The sequence below is a fragment of the Thunnus albacares genome, chromosome 20 (genome assembly GCF_914725855.1).
Source record: "Thunnus albacares chromosome 20, fThuAlb1.1, whole genome shotgun sequence".
Taxonomy (NCBI): Eukaryota; Metazoa; Chordata; class Actinopteri; order Scombriformes; family Scombridae; genus Thunnus; species Thunnus albacares.
Genome location: NC_058125.1, coordinates 8,834,910 through 8,858,148, shown reverse-complemented (window position 1 = coordinate 8,858,148; position 23,239 = coordinate 8,834,910). Strand labels below are relative to the sequence as shown.

Here is a 23,239-nt window from a genome sequence, read left to right as displayed (position 1 = left end):
AATGTATCGTTGTTTCGTGTCTTTTTTGTCTTTTCTGTGATGTTGGAAATGGAGTTGCTGTGACGCAAGAACATTTTTTAACTTGATTTGACAATTGAGTATTATCATCATCATCAAACCCCTGTGTAACCTACCATCTGACCTGCTGTACTGTCCTTGAGCAACCTGAAAAGGAATTTGCCCTACAACCCAGTGGTTACGACCTATACACAGTGTTATTACAACAAAGGAGAAATGGGGACGTGAGTAGGCTGTAGTACCGCCGCAGTCCGCACTGATGTGTGCAGATAAGCTGCGGCACTGATGGGATACACACTGAAAGAGAGATGATTTTATAAGTAAGGGTGCGCATAGCAGACACGACGCTTCTGAATGTGCACCCATGGCTGTCTGCTGTCCCTAATTTAACTCCGAGCGATGTAATTGGCGATGGTGGATTTGTTTACCATATTTGGCAAGATAGTGACACAGCGCGCCTGGGAATTGGACGAGAGCGGCCGTCATTCACAAAAGTCTGCCTTCTGGAGCTTTACAAACAAAGCGCGTGCTCACGGGACTTGTAGTCCAAAACAAACCCTTTCTGAGATTCCTCGCGCGAGGATTTACCTCCTCTGCGGCAATTTCAAAGCCACATTTGTGTCATTGTTTAAAACGCACTCGCTGAGATAAAAAGCTGTCGTTTAACGTTTCTTTAAGTATCAAAAATAAGCCCGCATCAGACGCCGGTCCGAGACCCTCCAGTTTTAGCATACAAATCCCACTGGCGACGCTCTCATATGATTGGCTTGGCTCTTCTGTCAATCACGCAATGCTCCTTCCACTACCGCTCCTACAGTAAATATTTGTGTTTGCTCAACCGGCTGTAATGGTGGACGACTGAAGGGAGAGAAACGGAATACAACTAGAGTGAAGAAAAGAGAGGAAAAACGGTCGAAAGTCTGCTTCAGAGCCAGCCGCCGAGGGAAGGACACGGGCTTCGTCGAAAATGGATGAACTCAAACATCAAGTCATGATTAACCAGTTCGTCCTGACGGCGGGTTGTGCGGCAGACCAGGCGAAGCAGCTTTTGCAAGCGGCACACTGGCAGTTCGAGGTAAAAGAAAAAAAGAAAAGAAAAATAATAAAGCTTTTACAGGATAACGTTAGCTACACGGCTAACGTTTATGTCTGACCGACCGTTAGTTCTGATTGGAGCTTGTCTGTCTGCCTCTCGGCACTTTTTTAGGCTCTTGAAATTCAACACAAAACAAAGCGTTAGTGTTATCTATGTGTCCGTTTTAGGTGACCAGAGTCGGTCCTCTTTCAAACCCAGAAGTTTGGTTTCCTTTCATCCTTTGTAAAGTGGACATTTTTGTGCGCTAAATCAGTAGGGGACACACAGACGTAGCAGGGCGAAACGTACGGCTAGCATATCCAATTAGACTTTACTCTAGATTAAATACTATAATCCGACCAGCGAGTGCTATTAGCAATAAAGATGACCGCCGTGGTGTATCGACCAGCCTAAAAAAGAGTAGTCTGATACATAACTGTTTAGTCTGCGGTGAACCAAATATAGATTTAGCTTGTGCGTTTGATTTCTCTTCGCCACAAGCTCGTTAAATTGTGAAATGAGCGATGTTTGGATAATTTGTGTGCCCTTTTGCAATACAATGCCCCTGTCTGAAATATAAAAAATGTCATTCATCTTCTCTGTGTTTTATTGTAGACTGCCCTCAGTGCCTTTTTTCAAGAAACAAATATTCCATATGGCCATCATCATCAAATGGTGAGTGAGAGAAAGGAGGGGGTGAAATAATATACTTTGTATACTCTTTATTGTTCTGTTTATGAAATACTAACAAGCTTAATTTTACCACAGTATTTCTTTAAAGCTCCAGTGTTGTTTTGGGAGGTATGTGGGGGCGATCCACATCCCTTATAGGCCAAGAGGGATGATGTTGTACTAACAATAACAAAGCACATGTCGGCCATGTTGTGAGCTTCCAGAAATAAACACACAGGCAGGCATGCAGCCGCAGCAGCCAAAGAGAGAGAGAGAGGCTGTGTGTATGTGTGTATCGGAGAGAAAAAAAAAGAGAGCAAGAGAGATAAGTGTAGATATATGAAATTCCTCATTTTCATTGTATCAACTGAGGTGTACAACTGAAGGAGGGGCCCCTTAGTTTCTGGGTAAGAGAGAAAAAAGTCTCTTTCCAGGAAGAGGACAGCTGCCTCTCACAAATAGACCCTCGTGCAGTTGCATTTGCCTCGGGTTATTCTGATGTTTTGCCTGATTGGGTTGCTGCTGCCCCTGACACGACACACAGCAGGGACTTTTAGGGGCAGACACATCATAGCGGAGTAAACTGGAAGGCGTTAGGACTCTAGCATACACGCACACACGCACACGCAGGGCTTGAACATTATGAAACACTAGCAGTATTTGAGCTTTTAGCAGCAGCCCACTTTGGCAGCACACAAGCCTTTGTTTGCAGCTGCATGCATGGCAGCATCCAGCAACAGCTGCCCCCTCTGGATGTGAGCCTGATGTGGATGTGGGGGGCGGAGAGGTGGGTGGGTGGGTGGGGGGGATTTGGAAGAAATTGTTGATCATTTTTGTGAGCTCTGTCAAAGCTCTCACTATGTTTGTATGTGCGTGTTCGGTTACCGGTTTCATCTGACTGCTGAGCATTTTAGCTTTGCGTTTCTCGAGGAGAGAGTTTAGGATAAAAGAGGATTTGATTTTTTGCAATATTGCTAGTCAGCACAGAAATGGCTCACACTGAGCTGAATCATTTTAAAAAAAAAAAAAAGGCTTTATTACAAGAAAGAAAGCCAAACCTCCTTTATTATCTGATCGGTAAATAAGAGCATCTCAATCCTCTATTTAGCTCATGAAATGTCTCACTTTAATTTAGAGAGTAAACAATTTGCCAAGAGTTGTCCTCTTCTGTCTGCCAAATAGGGCTGAGCTTGATTGCTGCAGACACTGGATAATGAAAGTCAGAACTCAGAGCACCTATGTGTGTGCAGTGTTATTGTTACAGACATGATGTTCCTGTGTAATCACAAGTTCATATTCCCTTTTTTGCATATGTCAGAATGTGTGTACTTTACATGCATGCGTTTGTACTTTATGCATGTTTGCGTGTATGTCCGTGAGTCACACAACGATACTACAGTAGGGCAGCACGTCCAACCTCCCTGCAGCTTATCAGGCCACAGTGTTCATTGGTATACAGATCTAATCCACTTTGCGCTCCCTCTCACTCTCAACTGTCCCTCTCTCTCTCTCTTTCTCTCTCTTGCCGGTGCTCTCTCTCCTCAGTTTAGAGTAAACATGAACAACATTAAGTTACATTTTCTGTTGTACATGCCTGAGCGACAATGTTTTGTGTCACAACACAAACTCCCCATCCTTGAGATTGCTAATTTGGCTATAAGCCTCACCCCAAACCCAACAGCCCAAACAGATAGCCTATAGACATGCAGTTCTTGGCAGGTTAGGACGTCATGTAGGTCACTTAGTTTGTGGATACTGTTCAGTGAGCTAGTTTATACAATTGTCACTGTTGAAGCCCGGATGTGGCTGCATGAAGCTGAATGTGGCGTAAGCAAATCATTTTCCTGTCTAAAATTGAAATCATCTTGGATTGTTGTTTAAGAAATACATTTTATTCAACATTTCATTCAACTTTTAAGTCTGATTTTGTTTACCTGTGCTTCACTAATGCTTCATTTGTGCTTTGTATGTATAAGAGGTTTATACTCTCTATTAAATATCAAATAGTGAGGTTAGTTGGCCCACTCACCAGTACACTCTTGTATAATACTGTGAATGCTGGAGGATTTAGCTAAAGCTCTTGTCATTATAATTTCCTTTTACTAGCAATCCCAGACCCAGGGGAGTGTCTGTGCTTCGGCACATGATGTAGAAGAGCAGCCCGTTCTCTCTCTCTCCACTCGTCACGCCCCTCAGCGTCACTTTTAACGCACTGGGTACCCTTTAGTGTCATTTTTCAATGTGCAGGGTAGTCCGACAGACTTCTATATAACTTCCACAATGCCTAAAATAGATGCCATGAGACTGATTGCGTCTCATACAGACGCTAAAGGCTATCTTGTGCGTCAGTATCAGATGCCGATGGGCGTGACAAAGTGTCAGTATTTGACGACCTGGGAATGAGAATAGGTTGAAAAGAGCTGCAATCTCTGCACAGACATGCTTTTAAGACTGTTTGTTTTTGCTTACGTGTATACAGTGTGTCTGTTTCAGTAAGGCCATGTGTGGATGTTGTTGTCTTGAACAGATTGTCCATTTATCTCTTCTTTTTTGAATGAAGTCATTGAAGCTTACATTAGCGTTCGATGATGGCCCTCAGCTTCAGTCTAACCTGCTCTGTGTTTAACACAACCCCTCCCAGTTTTCTCAGCTTCTACACACACCCTGCCCATACAAACACTGCAACCGCAACACATTCCGTCAGGATGCAACACTCACACCCACCCAAAATGGACCCTTTCACAGCAGAGGGGGGCCAGTATGACTAGGAACACAGCACCCTGTCTCATTCTCTACTGTGTACTCTCTCCTCTCGTCTCTGTCTCTTTCTGTTTACAGACACAAAACATCAACCTCTGGAATTAAATTACCCATTCATGTTTCCTGTTAGAGAATTTTTCTGATCACGGCCGGTCTTCATCGTCTTGTTTTAGCATCAGTCTCAAAGCAGTCGGCGTGTTCACTCACACTTAGAATGCATGATGTTGGAGTTGTATTTCTGTTACTTCTGGCTGTTTAATGCTGATCCCTCTTATCAAATATTATGCGTATCGCACCTTTGTCTTTTTTTGGGTTTCATACATATTCATGTTTCCTGTTTTACAATATTCATGTTTAAGTCATTTTTAAATTGATCAGACTGACAAATATAGAGCTTGAGCTATTTCTGATACTTTGTTTATTATATTTTGTTTCATAATTGGAACGCCAGCTGTCAAAATACTAACTCAAGTGGTTTCTTGTGTGCGGGAGAAGTATTTTCTTAAACTAGTACACACGAGAATCTTTAGGGAAATCATTTTTTAAGTCATGGTAGTTTTTGATCGATCCAGTCTGGACACTGTGTTACTGAGTGTCTCTATGAATATGGGCAGGAAAAACACTGACGCTCACTCCGATATCAGTGTTTCCATGATTAATTTTTCTCCATGTGGGGCTCCTACAGCCACAATGAAGTGAATGAATCCTCATGTGACCACAGACGAGGAAGTAGCCCAGCTGGATGACTTCCACTGCCGTCCGGGAACATGTGACCCCCATCATGTGACTAAGCTGAGAAACGATCTAACTAAGCCACAAAGCCTGCTTTACATGTGTGTAATTTCTGCTTAGAGTTATGCCCATTAAAGACAATCTGGTGAGGTCATGTGGATTCCATGCAGTAAAGTCGGGACTGTGGTGTCGAAAAGTATGTTGTTTTTAGTAGGTCAGACTAATAAAAATGATCTCTTTAAGGAATATTTCACATTCTCCCTTCCCTCATGAATCATTTCTGCACCTCTGCCTCGTGTTCTCACTCTGATATGCTTATATTGAAGTAAAAACAAAGAAACACTTTTAGTTCTTGTTTTAACTCCTGCTTCTTTTTGCTGTCACGGCACTCTCTCTCTCTCACAGTCACATTATGTTCTGAACAGTTTTGTTCAGGTGCTGTTGATTTTGACTTTCCCTTTTACTTTTTTGAATGAGCATATCAGCTAAATAAAAAAATACAAATTCAAGTCATCCTGAACTGTATCCATTTGAGGAACTTTTACCAGTACCACCCAGCCTGGCCTACATACTGCAGCCAAATGACTTCATGGTTTAAAAGATAACATTTTTTTATTATTTTTATTGTGCTGTAATTGCTCTTAGTCACTGGCATCATGCATAAGGTGAATGAAAGCGGGGGTTTTATGAAGGGCAACGGTCAGCTCCGACTGACTGGTTACAGTGACGTAGCAAAACAGTATTGGGCACTGCATGGCAGTGATAAAAGTGGGTGTGAGGTTGTTGTAAAGGCTCTTTCCTGGCAATATGAACACCCAGCAGGAGGAGGGTTTAGTGTGTGTATGTGAGGGGTTGTTTCTGGTAACTACAAATATTTGGTTTTGGTGTCCGGGTGTGGCTTGAAAAAAAGGATCTTTTAGCAATCCTGACTTTTCTTATCCACGTAAGATCTCGTCCCACTGAGATTTGAAGTGTGCGGTGTGCCCATGCAGAAGAGCAGAGGTATAATTACTGTCATAAATCATGAAGTGTCAACATAGACGACTGTCTGCTCCTGTTTCTCCCCGTCTCAACCTCTGTCCGTTTGTTATCACACTGTGAGAGACGGAGGAATGGATGGTAGATGGTGGACGTTTGTCGACCAGAGAGAAAATCAGGCAGACTGTTTGGCCTGCACTTACTGTGAAACTGGTTAATAGCAGGGCAATGCCAGGTATTTGGGTAGAAGATACAATAACTAAGTTAACACAGAGGTACTTTGTGTCTCTGCCACAATGGAAACAAGGTGTTTTCTGTCCTGCAGCAGACATTACTTACAGATGTGTAAGTGTTGAATGAGGTGAAATCTAGTTTATTATCTGCCATTATTTGTGTGTTTGTATTTCATGAGTTTGTGTGTGTACAGTATAATCCCATGGGTGTGCATGCAGCAATGTGTGTCAGATTTCAGAATTAATCATGTCTTGATCTGTTAATGTTGTTAATGGGTGTGCATGCATCTGTGCCTGGATATACTGGATATGTGTGTGTGTGTATGTGTGTGTGTGTCCGTGTGTGCCTGTACCAGTGTTTCATACAGCCATGCCAAGCAGTTAGCCACTTCTGAAGAGGCTTGGCCTGTGCGCTGCATGTTCCAGCGTGTTGCCCTGCATGTTTCCAGGAGCACGGCTTCCCAGAACCCTAACCACACACACAAAGACGTGTGCGCGCACACACACACACAGACATACACACAGGAACTTTGGCTCAAGGGACTCAGGCTATGGGAATCCATGTGGGATGGCTGCAAGGACCAGATGTGTTTATGAGCAGTGGAGTTGGATTGGGTTTCACACTGATTCTGGGAGTCACTGAGTACACACACACACACACACTCACACACACACACACACACAAGAGTTAGGGCTAGCAGCACATGGGAGCCTTGTCTCTGTTGCATAAAGAGCGTGTTGTCATATTGTGTCTCCCTGGCCTGTTTTCTCAGGTTAGCAGTAGTGCTGCAGCCAGGCTCAGGTCAGCTGACTCTTCCACACTGTCTCACTAGTACCTTGTCCCACTATTAACAAGCCTTGTCCATCCTTTTCATGCTTTCCTGGCCCCTGACCCCTCACCAGTGTCTGATCGATCCTCTTCCCTCTTTGCCTCTGCTCTTCACTTTGTATATTAGATTAGAATTTGCAGTGCGAGGTTGCAAAATTAAACTGGCCAAACTGCAAACATTTGCTGATTCAGTTGTATTGAGAAATCTCCTGGAACTACCAGCCCAACTATTTGCCTTTTTCCCCCCAATCCTTGCATTTGTTGTCATCTGTGTAAATGCATCAGTTATGCCTCTGTATGCTGCAGCCTCGGATAAATACAATTTACTGATTGTGACGGTTACACTGTGAAATTCTGACTTCAGTTTTTAAATACAATTCTGCTCTGATAATGTTCAGTAGTTCTGTTTGAAATTGGACACTGACACTAAACAGGAAATGTAAGTTATGTATTGCATGTGAGGTGAGAGAAACACTAAACCTGATCTGCAGTGTATGCGTAGCCTTAAGAAAGATATCTTTTGGCAAGCTTAGTGTTTGCATCGTAATCGTGTTTTGTTCTCCCCCATGATGACCTTTGGCCTAGTAGTTTCTGTTGCCAGCCTGTGTACCAGTCGACAGGCCAAACTCCTTTTTCTAGATATGAGTTGGCCACTGAACACCTATTGTTAGCCATTGTTGTAAGCAGCGCAGTGTGTGCAGTTGGTCAAACAGAACACATGCTCCACTCAGTCCCAGTTTGCCCATCTGCTGCTTATTGCTGCTTTCTTTTGCTGTTCATTGTGTCATTGCTTCTGTATTTTTTTGTTTTTCTCATTCTCTTTCCTCCATTATACAGTGTCAAACTACGCACAAAAAATGGAGCACGGCCTGGCTAATGATCAACCGAGTCTCTCGGGAACACAAATCCAACTGCTTGTATGTGTGTGTGTGTGTGTGTGTGTTATATTCACTCACACACAGACTCGGGGTGCTTTTCATTTGGCAAACGTGTCTCCTCACTTCCCTCACTTGCATCTCTTCGTCATGTGCTCCTCCCAGTGAGGAAGTGAGAGAGAGATGCAAGGATGGAGGAATTTAATTCATCAGACGGGACGTCCTCGCTCACTCCAAAGTCATTCTGAGGAGACGGCAACTACTCAAAAGTTTAAACTTAAAATTAATGTACAATTAATGAACACTTAAAGCTGTAATTTCTTAATTTCTACATAGTGATAGCTGGAAGGAAAACACCTGATAACTGTTCCAATGTTTTAATGATTTGATTATAGATCTCTAGCAGCATCTGGCTGTCACAGAATAAGACACAAATTGACAATTTAAATCCGTTAATTACGAAAGAACAGAACTGACGAAAAGGAGCCATAAAAGCAGCTGTTGCAGAATACATCTAAATAAAATATTGCGTATTTAGTTTGTGAACGTCTGATGTCCTTTTCAGAGTCAGGATGATATGCAGCTGTGCGTCATATTTTCCTTAAGGAGCTGACACACACTTAAAACAGAAAAGAAGAAAAGGGGAGCCTTTTGGCTTATGAAGAAAAATAAAGTCACAAAAGTGTTTTTTTATAATTGATTCATGATTTAGTCATTTTTATTTAATGAATAAATATGAAAAGCTGTGGTTGGTGCCGTCATTCCTGTTTCCAAAGGCCTCCATGAGCCTCCTCTCTCCTTGCATCTCGTCTCCTCTGAGGTGCATTTAAGGGATTGGAAGATCCTTGATGATGGCGGAGGGAGATCGGTTTCCGGGTCATGAACCAGAGGACGGACAAGAGAGGACGCGAGGAAGCATAAATTATCCAAAAGAAAAGCACCCAGGGGCCCTGCTGCTGGAAGCTGGTTGGGGTCGAATGAGTGGGGGTCAGTGGTGGTAAGGGAGAGGACAGTCACTTGAGTTGACTGAAACATTCAGGAGCACCTGTCAGCCTCTTTTATTTAGTTCGGGAAAGAAACATCTAGTCCTGACATCCAGCCACTCCCATAAATAGCTGACAGTCACCTTCATGTTCGGGAGTTACAGGCTGGGATGAAAAAAACAGAGAGTTGCTTTTCTGGTTTAGGTTGATTGGATTGTGATGATTTGATGATGCTAACTATTCTGTCTACCGGTACAGGTGTAAAGGAATGGCAGTTCCATACGCAGCTTTGGGAGGATGTAGGCAGAAATAGATGGAGGTTCTGTTGTTAAGTTTTGTTTACCCTCTTTACAGTCAGTAGCTGGAGATCAGCATGGGGTATCTCTGAAGTATGTGATTTGTTTTAGAATTAGCAGTTTGTCATCGGTTTAAGCTAGCAAGTTGTTTACTGCAAGTTAGTTACTGTCATCTACTGTTTCATAAAAATAGTTGTTGCACTTTTTTTATACCATATGGTTGTGTTGGGCGGTATGACCAAAAGTTTTTATCACATATTTTTAAGATTCAGGCGGGTACATGGTATATAACGGTATTTTTTCTATTTTTTTGCATGGCTAGGCCTTTATACAGGTTTATAGTGGCTGATTCTACTGTCAGGAGAACATAGAGTTTACATGAATCGCTTTAAAAGTTTGTCTCTGAATCAAAGTAAACACAGGAACTAGTCGCCTGTAGTAGCATTATGGCTAACTGCACAGAGGTCTATGTCCAGGGCAGTTTGCCGGCTAACCGAACCACCCACATATTCATCGCCAGTTTGTTTAACTGTCTGAGGCTGACTTTCACTGCGGTTAGACTGTAAGGAAACAAAAACAACTAAGTGCAATGACAGTTTATCCCATGGACTATTATGAGTATGATTGTGAGTCATTTCACTTTGACTGGTCAACCGTATTTATTTGAGCCACAGAACACAGAGAGGAGCTAAAACAAATGGAAGAAGAGAAATTAAGAATGGAGGCAAAAAGGCGACAGGACCGTCAGGAAAGTCAACGTACAGTAACGGTTACCTCAGACAAACTGCTGGTGTAGTCACTGCTCTCCTGACAAGTGAAGAGGAAAACTTTTTTTCTGCAGAGTCTGACCTGTTGATGCCAGACTCGGAAAATCTAGAAGTGTCCACGGATGAGAGAATCCCAGCTGTGTAACTACTACACATAGATTTACAGCGTTTATCAACATCGTTGTCCTGGAGACTGTTTTATCTCCACAAAATCAAGTGGAAGAAAAGAGCGAGGCCGGCTGGATCAAACGCTTAGTTCCACACGGTCAGAAAAATGTGGCTATAACATGTAACTGTGTGAGGGATTACAGTATACAAGTCTCTATCATCCAGCGGTAGTCTGTGAAAACTGCTCACTGTGTATCTTGTCATTTTATTCTTGCAATTTGGAAACTTGCAGACACAAGCCATATTATTTCATCTACTAAGTTACTACTTCTCTAGCATGAACAGATGCTGAACTTTCCATAGCTTACGTACATACTGACGTGCAAACCTATGCAGTTAGCCATAATGCTGCTATAGGCGGCTAGTTCCTGTGTTTGCTTTTGTTCAGACTTGCAAACTTTTGAAGGGGTTCATGTAAAAATCATGTTTACTCCTAAAACAGTAGGAGGCTGAAGGACGTTGCCCCGATAACCATCATTATACGTGGGACCTCGTTCAACCAAATCTCAATAATAGAGCTACCTGGCTAGCTAGCTAGCTGTACCCAGCAAGCCATTCGCCACTGTTATTTTGTAAATGTGCAATTATTAGTGTTACAAATTGTTTATGTCACAAATTGTTGTGTTATAAAGTTATAACTGTTAGTAAGAAGGTTACACAGTTAATAGGGATTCCCTCTCAATATACTCTACACTGACAATAGATACACCCTGACAAGAGCGCTCTTTGTGGCGATTATATATTTTGCTGCCTTTTGAGGAGTAACAGCAAGTATTTCAGCAATGCACCGGTATGGCGGTATATGAAAAAAATATATCTTACGGCAAATTAAATTGGTATACCACCCAGCACTATTATGCTGTATCTCTTTTTTGGTGATGTTGTAAATCACACTCTTTACGGAAATATTTTGGCACGGATGCAGGCAGGAAATTGGCATGAAGGCAACACAAACAAACATGGAGGAGAGTGAACGTGACACAGAACAGTGTAATTCTGAACAGGAGAAGGACTCTGACCAGCCAAGACAAAAAGAGAAGCTCGTACCTGAAAGAGGGGTTACTTCTGTTGTATGGATGTGGTCTGGGTATGAAAAGTCTGACATAGACCAGAGAACAGTACTTTGCAAATTCCACCGCAGACCGGTCCCCACAACAGACTCAAACACCACTAATGCTGATAGCCCCCGCCCCCACTTCTGTTTTTTTTGTTGATTTCAATTATTTCCTTCACTGTTTTCCCCTTTTACTCCATATTTCTGTCTGTCTGGTGCTTCTTCCAGTCTGTCTTGTATTAACTTGTAATCTGCCTTGCTCTTCCATTTATCCCTCATTTTCACAATCCTCACAGTGCATCACTCAGAATCAGCACCACCATTACATTAATGACACTAAATTATCAATGACACCAGGCTGCAGCCACATCTACATTGTATTTCTTTGATACAATCTGTAAATGGAAGTTGATTTTGTTGGTTCATTGAGGTTTATGGTGTCAGATTACAAGTGAACGGGGACTTGAATTTCACTTACATGGACTCGCAAGTAGCTTGTTTATTGGGCAGAGTTTTGGTAAATTGTCATCTGTTACAGATTTGGGAAACAATGTTGGAGACAAAACATTGAATTCCAGTTCCCATAAACTTGTCTGAACATTAATGACGTGTCTGTGTTCTTTGCCAGTAACCTGATATATTTAGGAGGCATTTCATATCATCTCAAGGCCAAGTTTGACCTCAGTTTATCTTGTTAATTTTGGCTTTCCAGCCTCAAGTTCTTAATAGTTCTTCATTCTAGCTATTCTTTTGTGGGCATGAAGTGATGGTTTTGGGGCTGACTCAGGTTGAGATTGTGTTGTCAGTTCTGGAAAGGTGTGTAAAATAAGTAATATTTGACCTGATGTTGTACCCGTCTCACATAATGTCCACTACTGTTCTGTTCTCTTGGATACGGAGCGCACTGCTGTTCCTGGACACAGACACGGACCTGCATTGTCAGTGTTGCCAGGTTTTGAATGGCATTGTTCTCACATGCCCAAACAAGAGCAGTGAGAATTTATCAGAATGCATGTAAACTCCTTCAAACATGCTTGAAGTAAATGCACTCAAGACTAATCTAGACCTGATGCTGCTGGAACACAAGCATCCTCCCACACATCCAGCACTCAACACCAACTAAAGGAAATGTAATCTCTACTTTGTGTCTTCTATTCATATCTTGCTATGCTGTTCTGTTATATGATTTATATATATATATATCTATATATATCTATATAGATATATATATATATTATTTATCAACCTTAATTTATATCGGGAACTCGCTGTTCTTCCTCAGCAATGCACAGCGTGACCCATTAATAGTCCTTTACTGTGTACTATTAGCAGCTTCAGTGGAACACTTGGATTAAGGTTAAGTGCCTTTTTGACTTTGCCATAAACAGTGTGGAGGTGTGATTCCAAGAATCCTACACATTTCTGTAATAATAAAGTATGGAGAGTTAATTTTGGCGTTTCCCTCGGTGGAAATGTGTGTAAAGGTAGTTTGTGTATTTTGACACGATGTTGTGTTGTATTCTTTTATATATGGAGTGATACAACTAACATTTTTGTTCAATGCATTTCATTTTGGCAGTGATCACATTTTGGCAGTAAAATGTCTGAGAACTTGTGGAAAAAGTACCAGACCTTATCTTACAGCTTTTTGTGTTGGTGTAGTTTGGTATGTTGGCATAACAAATAAGCCAAATAAACATTTTTGAAGTGTTCATGCCTGGTGGCATAGCAACAGCAACCAAGTCATCAGTGCAGACACCTAATCTTGTTTTCGCAGTCGTTGACCCTCTTTTATCCTGGAAATTGACAGACTTGTTATGGAGGAACATTTTCTGACATTCACATTGTCCAGTCAGCGGCAGCATGTATTATAATGAAAAATAGAATTCATTTCATAATTTCTTATTCTTAAAAAGTTTAAGAAGTGGCTTACAACAAGTCTAAAAAACGTCTTTTGTTTGTAGTTTCAGACCAGCTGTCGTTTTGCACGTGGTTATATTTATCAGAGTGAAGAAGAGAATTCTTTCAGCTATATTTCATCAGACTCTGCTGACAGTCATTATGTCTAGTGACTATCAGCATACAATATACTTAACATCAGGTGAAATCTTAAAATCCAGTCAAAAGATCCACTTCTAGTGAGACATTTGCAAATCTAAAATGTCTGTGTTCACTATGGTGCCAAATCCTTTGAAGAACGTGGTCCCGAGGTCGGAGACTTCATGCCGCATGTTTCACCGTGATCCTCGTTTCTCACAGATCTCTCAGTACAGCTCGCTGCAAGCGCTGACATACAATGTGTGAACTGTAAGCAACAAGCCACAGAGTGAAGGGAGAGGGAGAGGGAGACGGGGAGAGGCAAGTGAGAGAAAGATGGAGAAGGGAGAGAAAACCGACACGTCATAGATTCATACCAGTGTTCACTGCAGAGGGAATGATGCAGAAAAAGAAGCTGGGTTTCATATTGTGATGCATGAAGGTAGGAATGTTGAATATATTCAGCAAGAAAACCTTTTTAACCTTTCTTCAAGTAGATGTTTTTGTGTCAAAAACCAGACAAAATGCGTACAAGTAGTGATGTAGGCTCGGCCAGATCGGCTGGATGAATGCCTTACTATAATTTCACAACAGTTCAAATGTCCCTCAGGACACAGAGATATTATAAAAAAGTGTGATAATATAAAAATCATCATTGTCAACCTGCTGTTTCATCATGTGTATTTTTGGAGTAAACATAGCCAACATTCCCTGAAACCAAACACTAACTTACTCATTATTACTTGAATATGACATTTTTGGTCAATAAGGAAGCATTTTTATTGTCCTCAACTAAATCAAGGGAAACAAGCAGATCACTTTTCATTTCTTGCAAAATTTGGCTTAAAATTCCTGACAGCTGGGTGGAAACATCCAGACAGACTTAAGTGTGTGTGTGTGTGTGTGTGTGTGTGTGTGTGTGCGCGGGATAGAAGCACTGAGGTAAAAGTCACATGAAAGAGGTTAGTCGGGGTCGCGAGACGTGACTGGACCCTCCGCACAAGTACGCAAAAGGATAGAAAGCTTCTCTTCTCAGCCCGGCGCATAAACACACTTGATATTTCTTAGGAATGTGGTCGGTTAGACTGGAAATAACTCCAGCTCATCTGTGTTTGTGGACAAACGTGCGCGCACACACACACACACACATACGTATGTACACAAACGGAGGAGTGTTTAAGGATCGCAGAGCCTTCACCGCAGTCCGGGCCAGGCATGTTTGGAGCGGTCGCTGCCCGTCAGCCATGTGTTCCTCATGCTGGGCTCAGCAAACAGACTTGAAGAGAGGGTGGACAGGGCCGGGCCGCTGCGACCGCAGAGCCTCAGCCCCGTCCCGTCAACAGGGAGATCTGTACTCTTTCCTCATAACAACCATCCCCATGGCAACACCTCTCTGTTGGCTCTGTTTTGAACACAAACTCCCTCTCGCTGTCTGTTATTCCCCCTGTCTCTCCATCTGTATATCTTGAACAAATACTCTGCAGTGGATGACCAGACCTCCCTGAAATGAGCTCTTGACTCTTGTAGTGTTTTGGAAATTAGAAGTAGACAATTTACTGTGTCGCTAGTTTTCCTCACCAGACTTCTCACTTTCCTGCGTTACCTACTGAACTGACACACAAAATATACATATATATTTATACATTCAGTCAATATTTGCACAGATAGTTCACTACTGGTTGCTTGTAAGTTTGTGATGCAACTTCAGACCCTCTGTCGACACTCACCTTAACACGTGTGCGTGTATGTGCAGACAGGTAGTGATTTTCTGTAATGAAATATTAACCCTCTTGTAGCAGCCCACGTGCCCATCATTTGTCCAACAGCCAATTGGATTTGAACCTCAGTCTGCACGCACCGGTCTCAGCAGCCCTTGCAGTATTTTTCTGTCCTTGCCTCAGTGCAGCGAGAGTTAATCTGCTACTAGGCTGCTTAATACACACCAAGGGAAAACACACACACTAACCTGCTTCCTCAGTATGCTGCACCAGAGCTCTGGTTTTAATCTCCGCGCAGGAAAGCATGTAGACCTCTGGTGTTGTTTTCTCTACTCTGACAAGAGACAGCACTTGAGTATCATGTGGTGTAATACTGTATGCTTTTTGATTTCGGTTGTGTAATACAGACAGTAAAACCTGATCTTGTTGTAAGGAGACCACAATTACAAATATGGACAAAAAACACAGCTATACTCAAAAGGAAACTGATGTGTTTTGTACTAAATGCAGATGTTTTGCCCCCCCCAAATGTGAGGTCCCCATGTAACACTAATGAGTAGGGCTTTACACTGTGAATGCCGACAGGTCTGAGCTCTGTTGAAGGTTTTATCTCTGAGAAAGTGTCTGATAAGCAGTCAGATCTAACCTCAGACAGCCTAGCAGAGAAGACAGCTGCTGTGTCTTTGGACCAGATCCTCTTCCCTGTGGGTCGATACCGTCTGCGTCTCTGAAGGTCCCCTTGCGCAGACACACACACACACACGTAGACACGTAAAGATGTGTTTGGCAGTGTTATTTCGTGACTGGAGGAGTGTGAGGTGGGAAGACGCAAACATGACGCCTCTCTCTCGCATCGTTCCTGTCTTGGTCAACTGTTAAAAATGAAATAAAAGTCCAAACTGGACTGAACTGAGATGCATAGTCTCTGCAGTTAGCTGACTGTAGGTGTGTATTTGTACCTACTCATCTGTGTGTGTGTGTGTGTGTGTGTGTGTGTGTGTGTGTGTGTGTGTTTATGGATGAGTAAGTCAGAAGCAAAGATCTCTGCAGACATTCTGAAAGGGCTCGTGTCAGCATTTCAGTCTCGTTTTTCATTCCTGGGCAGTAAGCAAGGAGGATGGAGGCCTGATCTATTGTTGCCCACCTGAACAGCAGCCACACTGACTCTAACAGATCACGAGGTTTAAGAAATCCAACCAGTAGCCTCCACCGCTGCCCACCAAGAACAGGAAAGGCCGTAGAGGTCACTCCAACATTCCAGGGTGTCTCTTTACCGCAGGAAACGGCCTCAGAGACATGAGCCAGCGTTTCCTGTCAGAGTGCACAGTGGACACGCTCACCTTTCATAACAGCGTTGCCACTCTGAGAACCCCTGGCTCGGTCTGGCCCCACACTGTATATTTGCAAGACTAACCTGCAAGCCGCAGCACTTTTAGGGGGCAAGGTGGTCCAATTACACCCTCAAGGGAGGAATGGTGTTCCTGTCACTCTGTTGTTTTTCTGAAGTGCTGCTTGTGTGCTAAGGCCGTGTGTCACAATCTGTTCATCCTGGGTGATGTAGCCAAAAGTGGACTAGATACCACAGGTCAGCCTGAGGTCTGTGTCAGCAAGGGGAATATTGTTTTCCAGCCTTTTTTCCCCCATTTCAGCATTTCAATATTTTTTTTGTCCAGTATTCAAGTAAGACTGCAGCTGCTCTTCTCAGAGTTGATTCATGGAGATCTATTAAAAAGATGTTGTCAGTGACATTGTTGTATTCTTGGAAAAAAAAAAAAAAAAGTCTAACTTTGAAGATGCTTGGGGGACATTTAAGGACACAATTTGAGTTCAAGTGCTTAATAATGTAACCACTTGTAGGTTTAAGCATGCGAACTGCACAGTGAAAGGTTAATGAAGTGGATTTAATAAGTTAAATTTGATTTGAATGAAAGCTCATATTCTGCAATGTCAGTTGGAGTTTAATGAAAGTGAATTTCATCTTATTTAATCCTATTCCTGGGAGTTGCCAAGCTGTTTTCTTCCATTGTTAAGACCTGGTGGTTTAGGGTTATTTTTTCATGTAGGTGCCTGCCCTCTTAGCCTCTCAGCCCAGGCTCTTATTTTTAGATGGCAACCCTCCTGACTAAAGGTGGTTCCACCTCTGCTTCCCTGTGGAATACAGTAGGTTGTTGTTTTCCTGGTCACAAATGGACGGGGACATTGAGGAGGAAGTAGAGCATAGAGCAGTGTGTGAGAGGCTTACACACGCTGCTGCTTACTATTTCTGAGCAGCCAAACATGTTATTCACATGGCCTGTTTGCTACAAGGTGGTAGCTTCAGTGTTGTTTTTGGCACACGCGTGTTTTGTGTGTGCACTGCTCGGGGTGCGCCACTAAAAGAACTCCTGGCAGCAGAACAATAACAGCGCTGGCACAAAGGAGGGTTGGAGCAGGTTAGAGCACAGGAGGATATAAGAAAGCCAAGGAGACTGTATGTGTTTTTGCCTGTGTGTGTGTGTGTTTGTGTGTGTTTGTGTTCACATAGCAAGATTAGCTGTTTTTCTCAGTCTGATCTGCTACATTACCTCTTGACAATCAAGTTTATCTAGTCTGCTAAATCTGAGTGGACGCCACTTCACAGTTGAAACAGGAAGTGAATGTAAACAAAGGGCTGTAATGTCATCATCAGGACCCTCTGGGGAAAGCAAAGAGTGCTTGGGATTCCCCCAATTTTCCCTTCAGTTATATAAAACAATTTGCCTCCTTGACAAGAATAACCACATTTAAACACTGTTGAAAACTCCTTTTGTGATGCAGATTTCAGGAATAATGTTGTTTGGCAGTGTATGTTCATTTTTCTTGAAGATAACAGGCCAGTAGCAGCATAACATTATGAAGATTTTTGAACGTATTCAGTTGTAATAAAAGAGCAAAAACCTCTATGAAGCCTACTAGCCTCATCATTTCACAGTGACAGTCAACAACCGTACTGGAAGAAATCCATTATACAAGGGGAAAATATGCCGATTTCTCCACTGATTGTACAATAACACAGAATGTGGTGCAGCAAGAAAACAGGTTTCATTTTTCTCTCTTAAACTACAAGTACACTAACCCACTGCTGAAACCAGCAGGTTCACCACATGTGGGCTGTCAAAAGTCATTCTCCTAGCAATTTTTTTCATTCTTGATTAATCTGCAGAGTACTTTCTTGATCTATTAATTAAGCATGTGGTGTCAGAAAATAATGAAAAGTGCTCATCACATTGTGCTACTAACCCAAGGTAACATTTTCAAAATGTCTTTTTTTTTGTCCAACCAACAGTCCAAAACCCCAAAAGATTCAATTTGATATCATGAAAGACTATAAAAATCAGAAGATGTTCATATTTGAGAAGCTGGAGCCTAAAAAAAATTAGCTTAAAAATTGACTTAAACAATAAGTTGATTATCAAAATCTTGTCAGCTCGACTTCTAACAGAAATAACTGCTAACTGAAACAGGAGTGGACTTGGCATGTTAAGGAAGGGTGAACTCTTACCGATCCTGTGTAGATGAACTTAATCATGAGAAATGTGAAGCATTTATAGCCTAATACTCTGCAATAATCTTTTCTCTCCCTCCTCATCCTCAGATGTGCACCCCAGCCAACACACCAGCGACGCCCCCCAACTTCCCAGACGCGTTGACCATGTTCTCCCGGCTGAAGGCGTCCGAGAGCTTCAACAGCGGCAGCGGCGGCAGTCCCATGGCCGCGTCCATGGCCACCTCACCCCCGCCCCCTCAGGTCGGCGGCTGGGGGGTCTCACCAAACGTACCTAATGTGCCGCAACCTCCACAGGGACTCTGGACTCAGGGGCAGCCCCCCACGCAGCCCTGCCCCGCCTGGCCCACGGGCGTGAACCCCCACGCAGGTGCTGAGCAGAAGGCTAGTGTAGCGATGGAGGCAGAGAGATGAAGGGCCGCACGTGACTGAAAAGCCCCCCGTCCACCCCGGGGAGGGAGGGGAGGAGGGAAACGGGGGATGAATGCGGGGAGGGTGGGTGATAATGGGTAGAAAATGGGCTTCAGTCTTTTTCCCAAAACTGATGCGGTGTGGCTTAGACGGATGGATATGAAAAGAGAAGGAAACTACGCAAACCAAGAAAAACTCAACGTGGACAATTTAAGAAGAGGAGAAAACCAATGCAAACATCAATACAAAAATAGAAAAAAAAAAAAGATACGCACACACATAGTAATAAGAGAGCAACTGAAATCTTTGTTAGTTTTTCCTAAGTAAATGCATAGATAAGAGAAATATTATTGAACTAAAAAATGAGAAATTTAAAAAAAAAAAAAAAAAATTGTCACGCCCAAGGATTCTATGTGATGTTCAAGGACATTCAAGGCAGCAATTTAATTTTCTGTTTTTTTTGTTTAGGGTTTTTTTTTTTTCCATCTTTTCTGCCGGTGTTTTTTGCCACTGATGTTCTGTGTTTCTGCAACTGTCTGTGCTGCATGAGGAGAGAGGAACTTGCAATGCAGTGTTTTAGATTGACTCAAAAAAAAAATCATCACGCACTTGAGTGTGAATGTGTACGCATGTGAGCGGGTGGTCAGTTTGTAATCAAAATGTATACACACACACACACACACACTTACAAATACACACACACACACACTCACAAATACACACACATTAGCGTTTAGAGGAAACACCTCCATACTGTCATCCCCATCGTCAAGGTGGGACTTTTCTTACCTCACCTGGTGGTCACCTGACTTCTCTCAGCCAATCAGGGATTCTTCTTAAACCAACCGTTGCCGCTGACGACGCAGGACATGTTTTTAAAGGTTTTTTCTTAAAGGCAGCAGCCACTCTGGTTTATGCTAACTGATCCTCGCTGCGATGGCTTTTCCTGACACGGTTTTAAACCTGGACTCACAACTGTCCTCTGTATACTTTTCTGGAGATTTGGGTATTTCAAGAACAATGAGAAATCATGGTTTAATATAATATCGTTTATAATGCTTCTGTTGTTTTGTTGAAAGGTTAAGGGAGGTGGCTTTGAAAGTGGGTGGGACTTCAGGTTGATTTTTTTTTTTTTTTTTTGTTAAAGAACGAATCAAACGCAGCTAAAATGGCTACAGATACAGATGGGTGACAAATTAAAGAGGTCATATTATGCCCCTTTCCCAGTTTAATATTTTCATTTTTGTGGTCTATTTGCAAACATATGCATGTTTTTATGGTCAAAAAGCACCTAGTTACAGCTGTACAAGCCATAGATGCAGCCCCTCTGTCTCACTCAGCCTGAAATGGGCCGTTTTGTTTTCTCTCTTCTGATTGGCTGACTGAGTGACACATGCCCAGGCCAACCACAGGTAACAGATTGTAGCCTACTGTAGCTAGGTAAAACCAGGGCTCTGGGTACTAACTGCGCAGTGTTTCCTCTGCGACTGTCTCTCCTCTGTTCCGCTCTGTGTTTGTGTGTGAGCTCTGCCCTCGGTGAGGTAGGGGATACGTTGAGCGTATAGTTGTGATATCACAACTTCACACAAGTCCAAACAGCTTGTTTAAAGGCACAGTTCCTGAATACAGACAGTGTACATTTCTCCGTAGACTGAGTGTTTTGATACTTTCACAGTATTTATAGAGCACCTAGACCTGCTTTATAATTAAAAAAGAAATTGAAATCTAAGATTAAATTTAAAGGAGAAAAAAATTAGATCTAGTCATCCTCTGTGGCATTTATAAAAATGCTGAGCAGGCCCAGTTGATTCTGATTTTGTATCAAGATGGCAAGAGGAAAAGATCTAAGTGACTTTGAAAGAGGGCTCATTGTTTGGGCACAGATGGAAGGAGCTTCAATCACAAAGACTGCTCAACTGGCTGGTGTTTCGATAGGAGCAGTGACTAAAGTGATATCTTTTAAGATCATTTCCTTCTATGGGAAGAACATCAGTAAATAGGGTTGGACATTGTGGTCGACAGAGCACGTTTGATGACCGTGATGCTTGTTTATTAGTACAATATGTAAGGAAAAACAGGAGAGCAACTCTTCTTCAGGTGACTGAGAATGTCAGTGCAGGACGTGATCAGACTGTCAGTGAGAACAGTCTGTCGTCAATTACGTAGAGTTGTTATAGCAGGGTGGCAGTGCATAAACCCCTCATTACAAGATTAATGCACATTTGAGAGTTAGGCACTGGTCTACAGAGATGTGTAAAAAAAAATAAAAAAAAGTGATATGATCAGATGAGTCATCACCATATTCTTGGCAACTGGGCGAGTGCATGTGAGGCATACACCGAGAGAACAGTACAGGCCTGAATGCTTGACCCCTACAGTGAGGAGATCCGGTGGCTCTGTTATGCATTTTGCTGGCATGGTTTGGGTCCACTTGTCCCTTTAAAGGGAAGGGTCACTGCAAATCAATACAAAGTTGTTCTGAGTCATCACCTTTATCCTTTGATGAAACATTTGTATCCTGATGGGAGTGGTCTCTTCCAGGATGACAATGTCTCCATCCATAGGGCACGAAGGGTCACTAAATAGTTTGATGAGCATGAAAATTATGTGAAGTATATGCTATGGCCTTCAGTCACCAGTTACCAGATCTCAACCCAATTGAACAACTATGGGAGATTTTGGACCGAAGTGTTAGTCAGCGTTCTACACAACCATGATCAAAACACCAAATGAAGGAATATCTTTTGGCTGAATGGTGTTTATCCCTCCAGTAGGGTTCAGAGACTTGTAGAATCAATGCTAAAGCGCATTAAAGCTGTTCTGGTGACACTTGGTGGCCCAACACCTTACCAAGACACTTTATGTTGGTTTTGCCTTTAATTTGTCACCCGTCTGTATATATATATAAAAAAACACGACTACTCCATCTTTGACTCTTTGTAAACAGAATTGCCACTTTGCATGATGTGTTCATAAAGTGTAACATCTTTTGTAGCAAACATACATGAGGTCGAGACATGTTAATGGGAGGGGGTTGAGTTGGGGTGGGGTGGTGTGTGTCATCCCCAAAGCTGATAGAAATGCAATAGATGAGCGTTTCTCTACAGAGTCGAATCATCAGTGTCTCAGACTAAAGGCAAGATGTTAGAGAAACAAAATATTGATAGGAGAAGAAAATGGGTGCAGGGCAGCTTTGGGAAGCCCACCACAGACTATTGGGGACACTACAGACTACTTTCAGATATACAGTATATATATACCCTTGGATACTGTACTTCAGAGGGGTTTTTACAACATTTAAGTCTCTAGTTTCGACCAGTCCCTGGTCCACTGATACTGCTGAGGGGACAGTTCAGGGATGACCCTGATATACGGCAATATTTTAAATGCAGGGTCTGCCCCCCTTTTTTAGTTTGTCCTGTTCGGATTATTTTTTCATTCAATTAAAGAAGAGCGACAGATAACAGAAGAGATATTTTGAATAGCTGGGGGTCTTTTTTAAAAAAGATAAGATGATTAGGGAAATTATGGATATAATAATGAATAAATAACCAACTTTCTTTTTTATTATTCAGACTAAACTAATGTTTCAGTTCATCTTTTTTCCATGCTTCATACTTTATTTGGTTAAATCAGAGCGTTTCTGGGTGGGCCTGTTCCTAAATGGTTTCTCATGTATGTTTCCCCCCTTGTATGACTGTATGAGACCATTCCCACAATATTTGTGGACTACCTGATAATTAACTTATCATTTTTGTGAACCTAAATAAATATTGTATGTCAACCTAGTCAGCATGTGTGTGAATATTGGCTCTACAGTTGATTTGAATGTGAGGTTTCTCAAAGGAAGTGAATTGTCATTTGGCCCTCCTGATCAAGACGTATAGTCGTGAGTGTTTGTGTGAACTTGTGACAGCAGAGCAGTGTGTTCAGTAATAACAGAGGGAAGATGGATGTGTCATAATCTCTCGCTTGGCTACCTCTCAGCCAGTTGAATTTAATATAGTCACCCAGCCAGACTACAAAGTCATGTTCTACAAACCTTTTTCTGTTCCTTTGCCTCCCTCCCTCTCTCTCCCCCCCCCCCCTCTCAAAAGATGGAAGGGCCGG

The 23,239-nt window shown here is 42.4% G+C and overlaps 1 protein-coding gene across 1 annotated transcript; it reads left to right on the top strand.

Moving 5' to 3' along the window:
• Positions 1-606: 606 nt before the first annotated feature.
• On the top strand, positions 607-22,917 carry ubald1a (UBA-like domain containing 1a). The gene is made up of 3 exons (XM_044337315.1): positions 607-1,093; positions 1,709-1,768; positions 18,809-22,917. Exons 1-3 carry the CDS (start codon positions 986-988, stop codon positions 19,130-19,132), a joined length of 492 nt encoding a protein of 163 aa, XP_044193250.1. The 5' UTR covers positions 607-985; the 3' UTR covers positions 19,133-22,917.
• Positions 22,918-23,239: the final 322 nt, after the last annotated feature.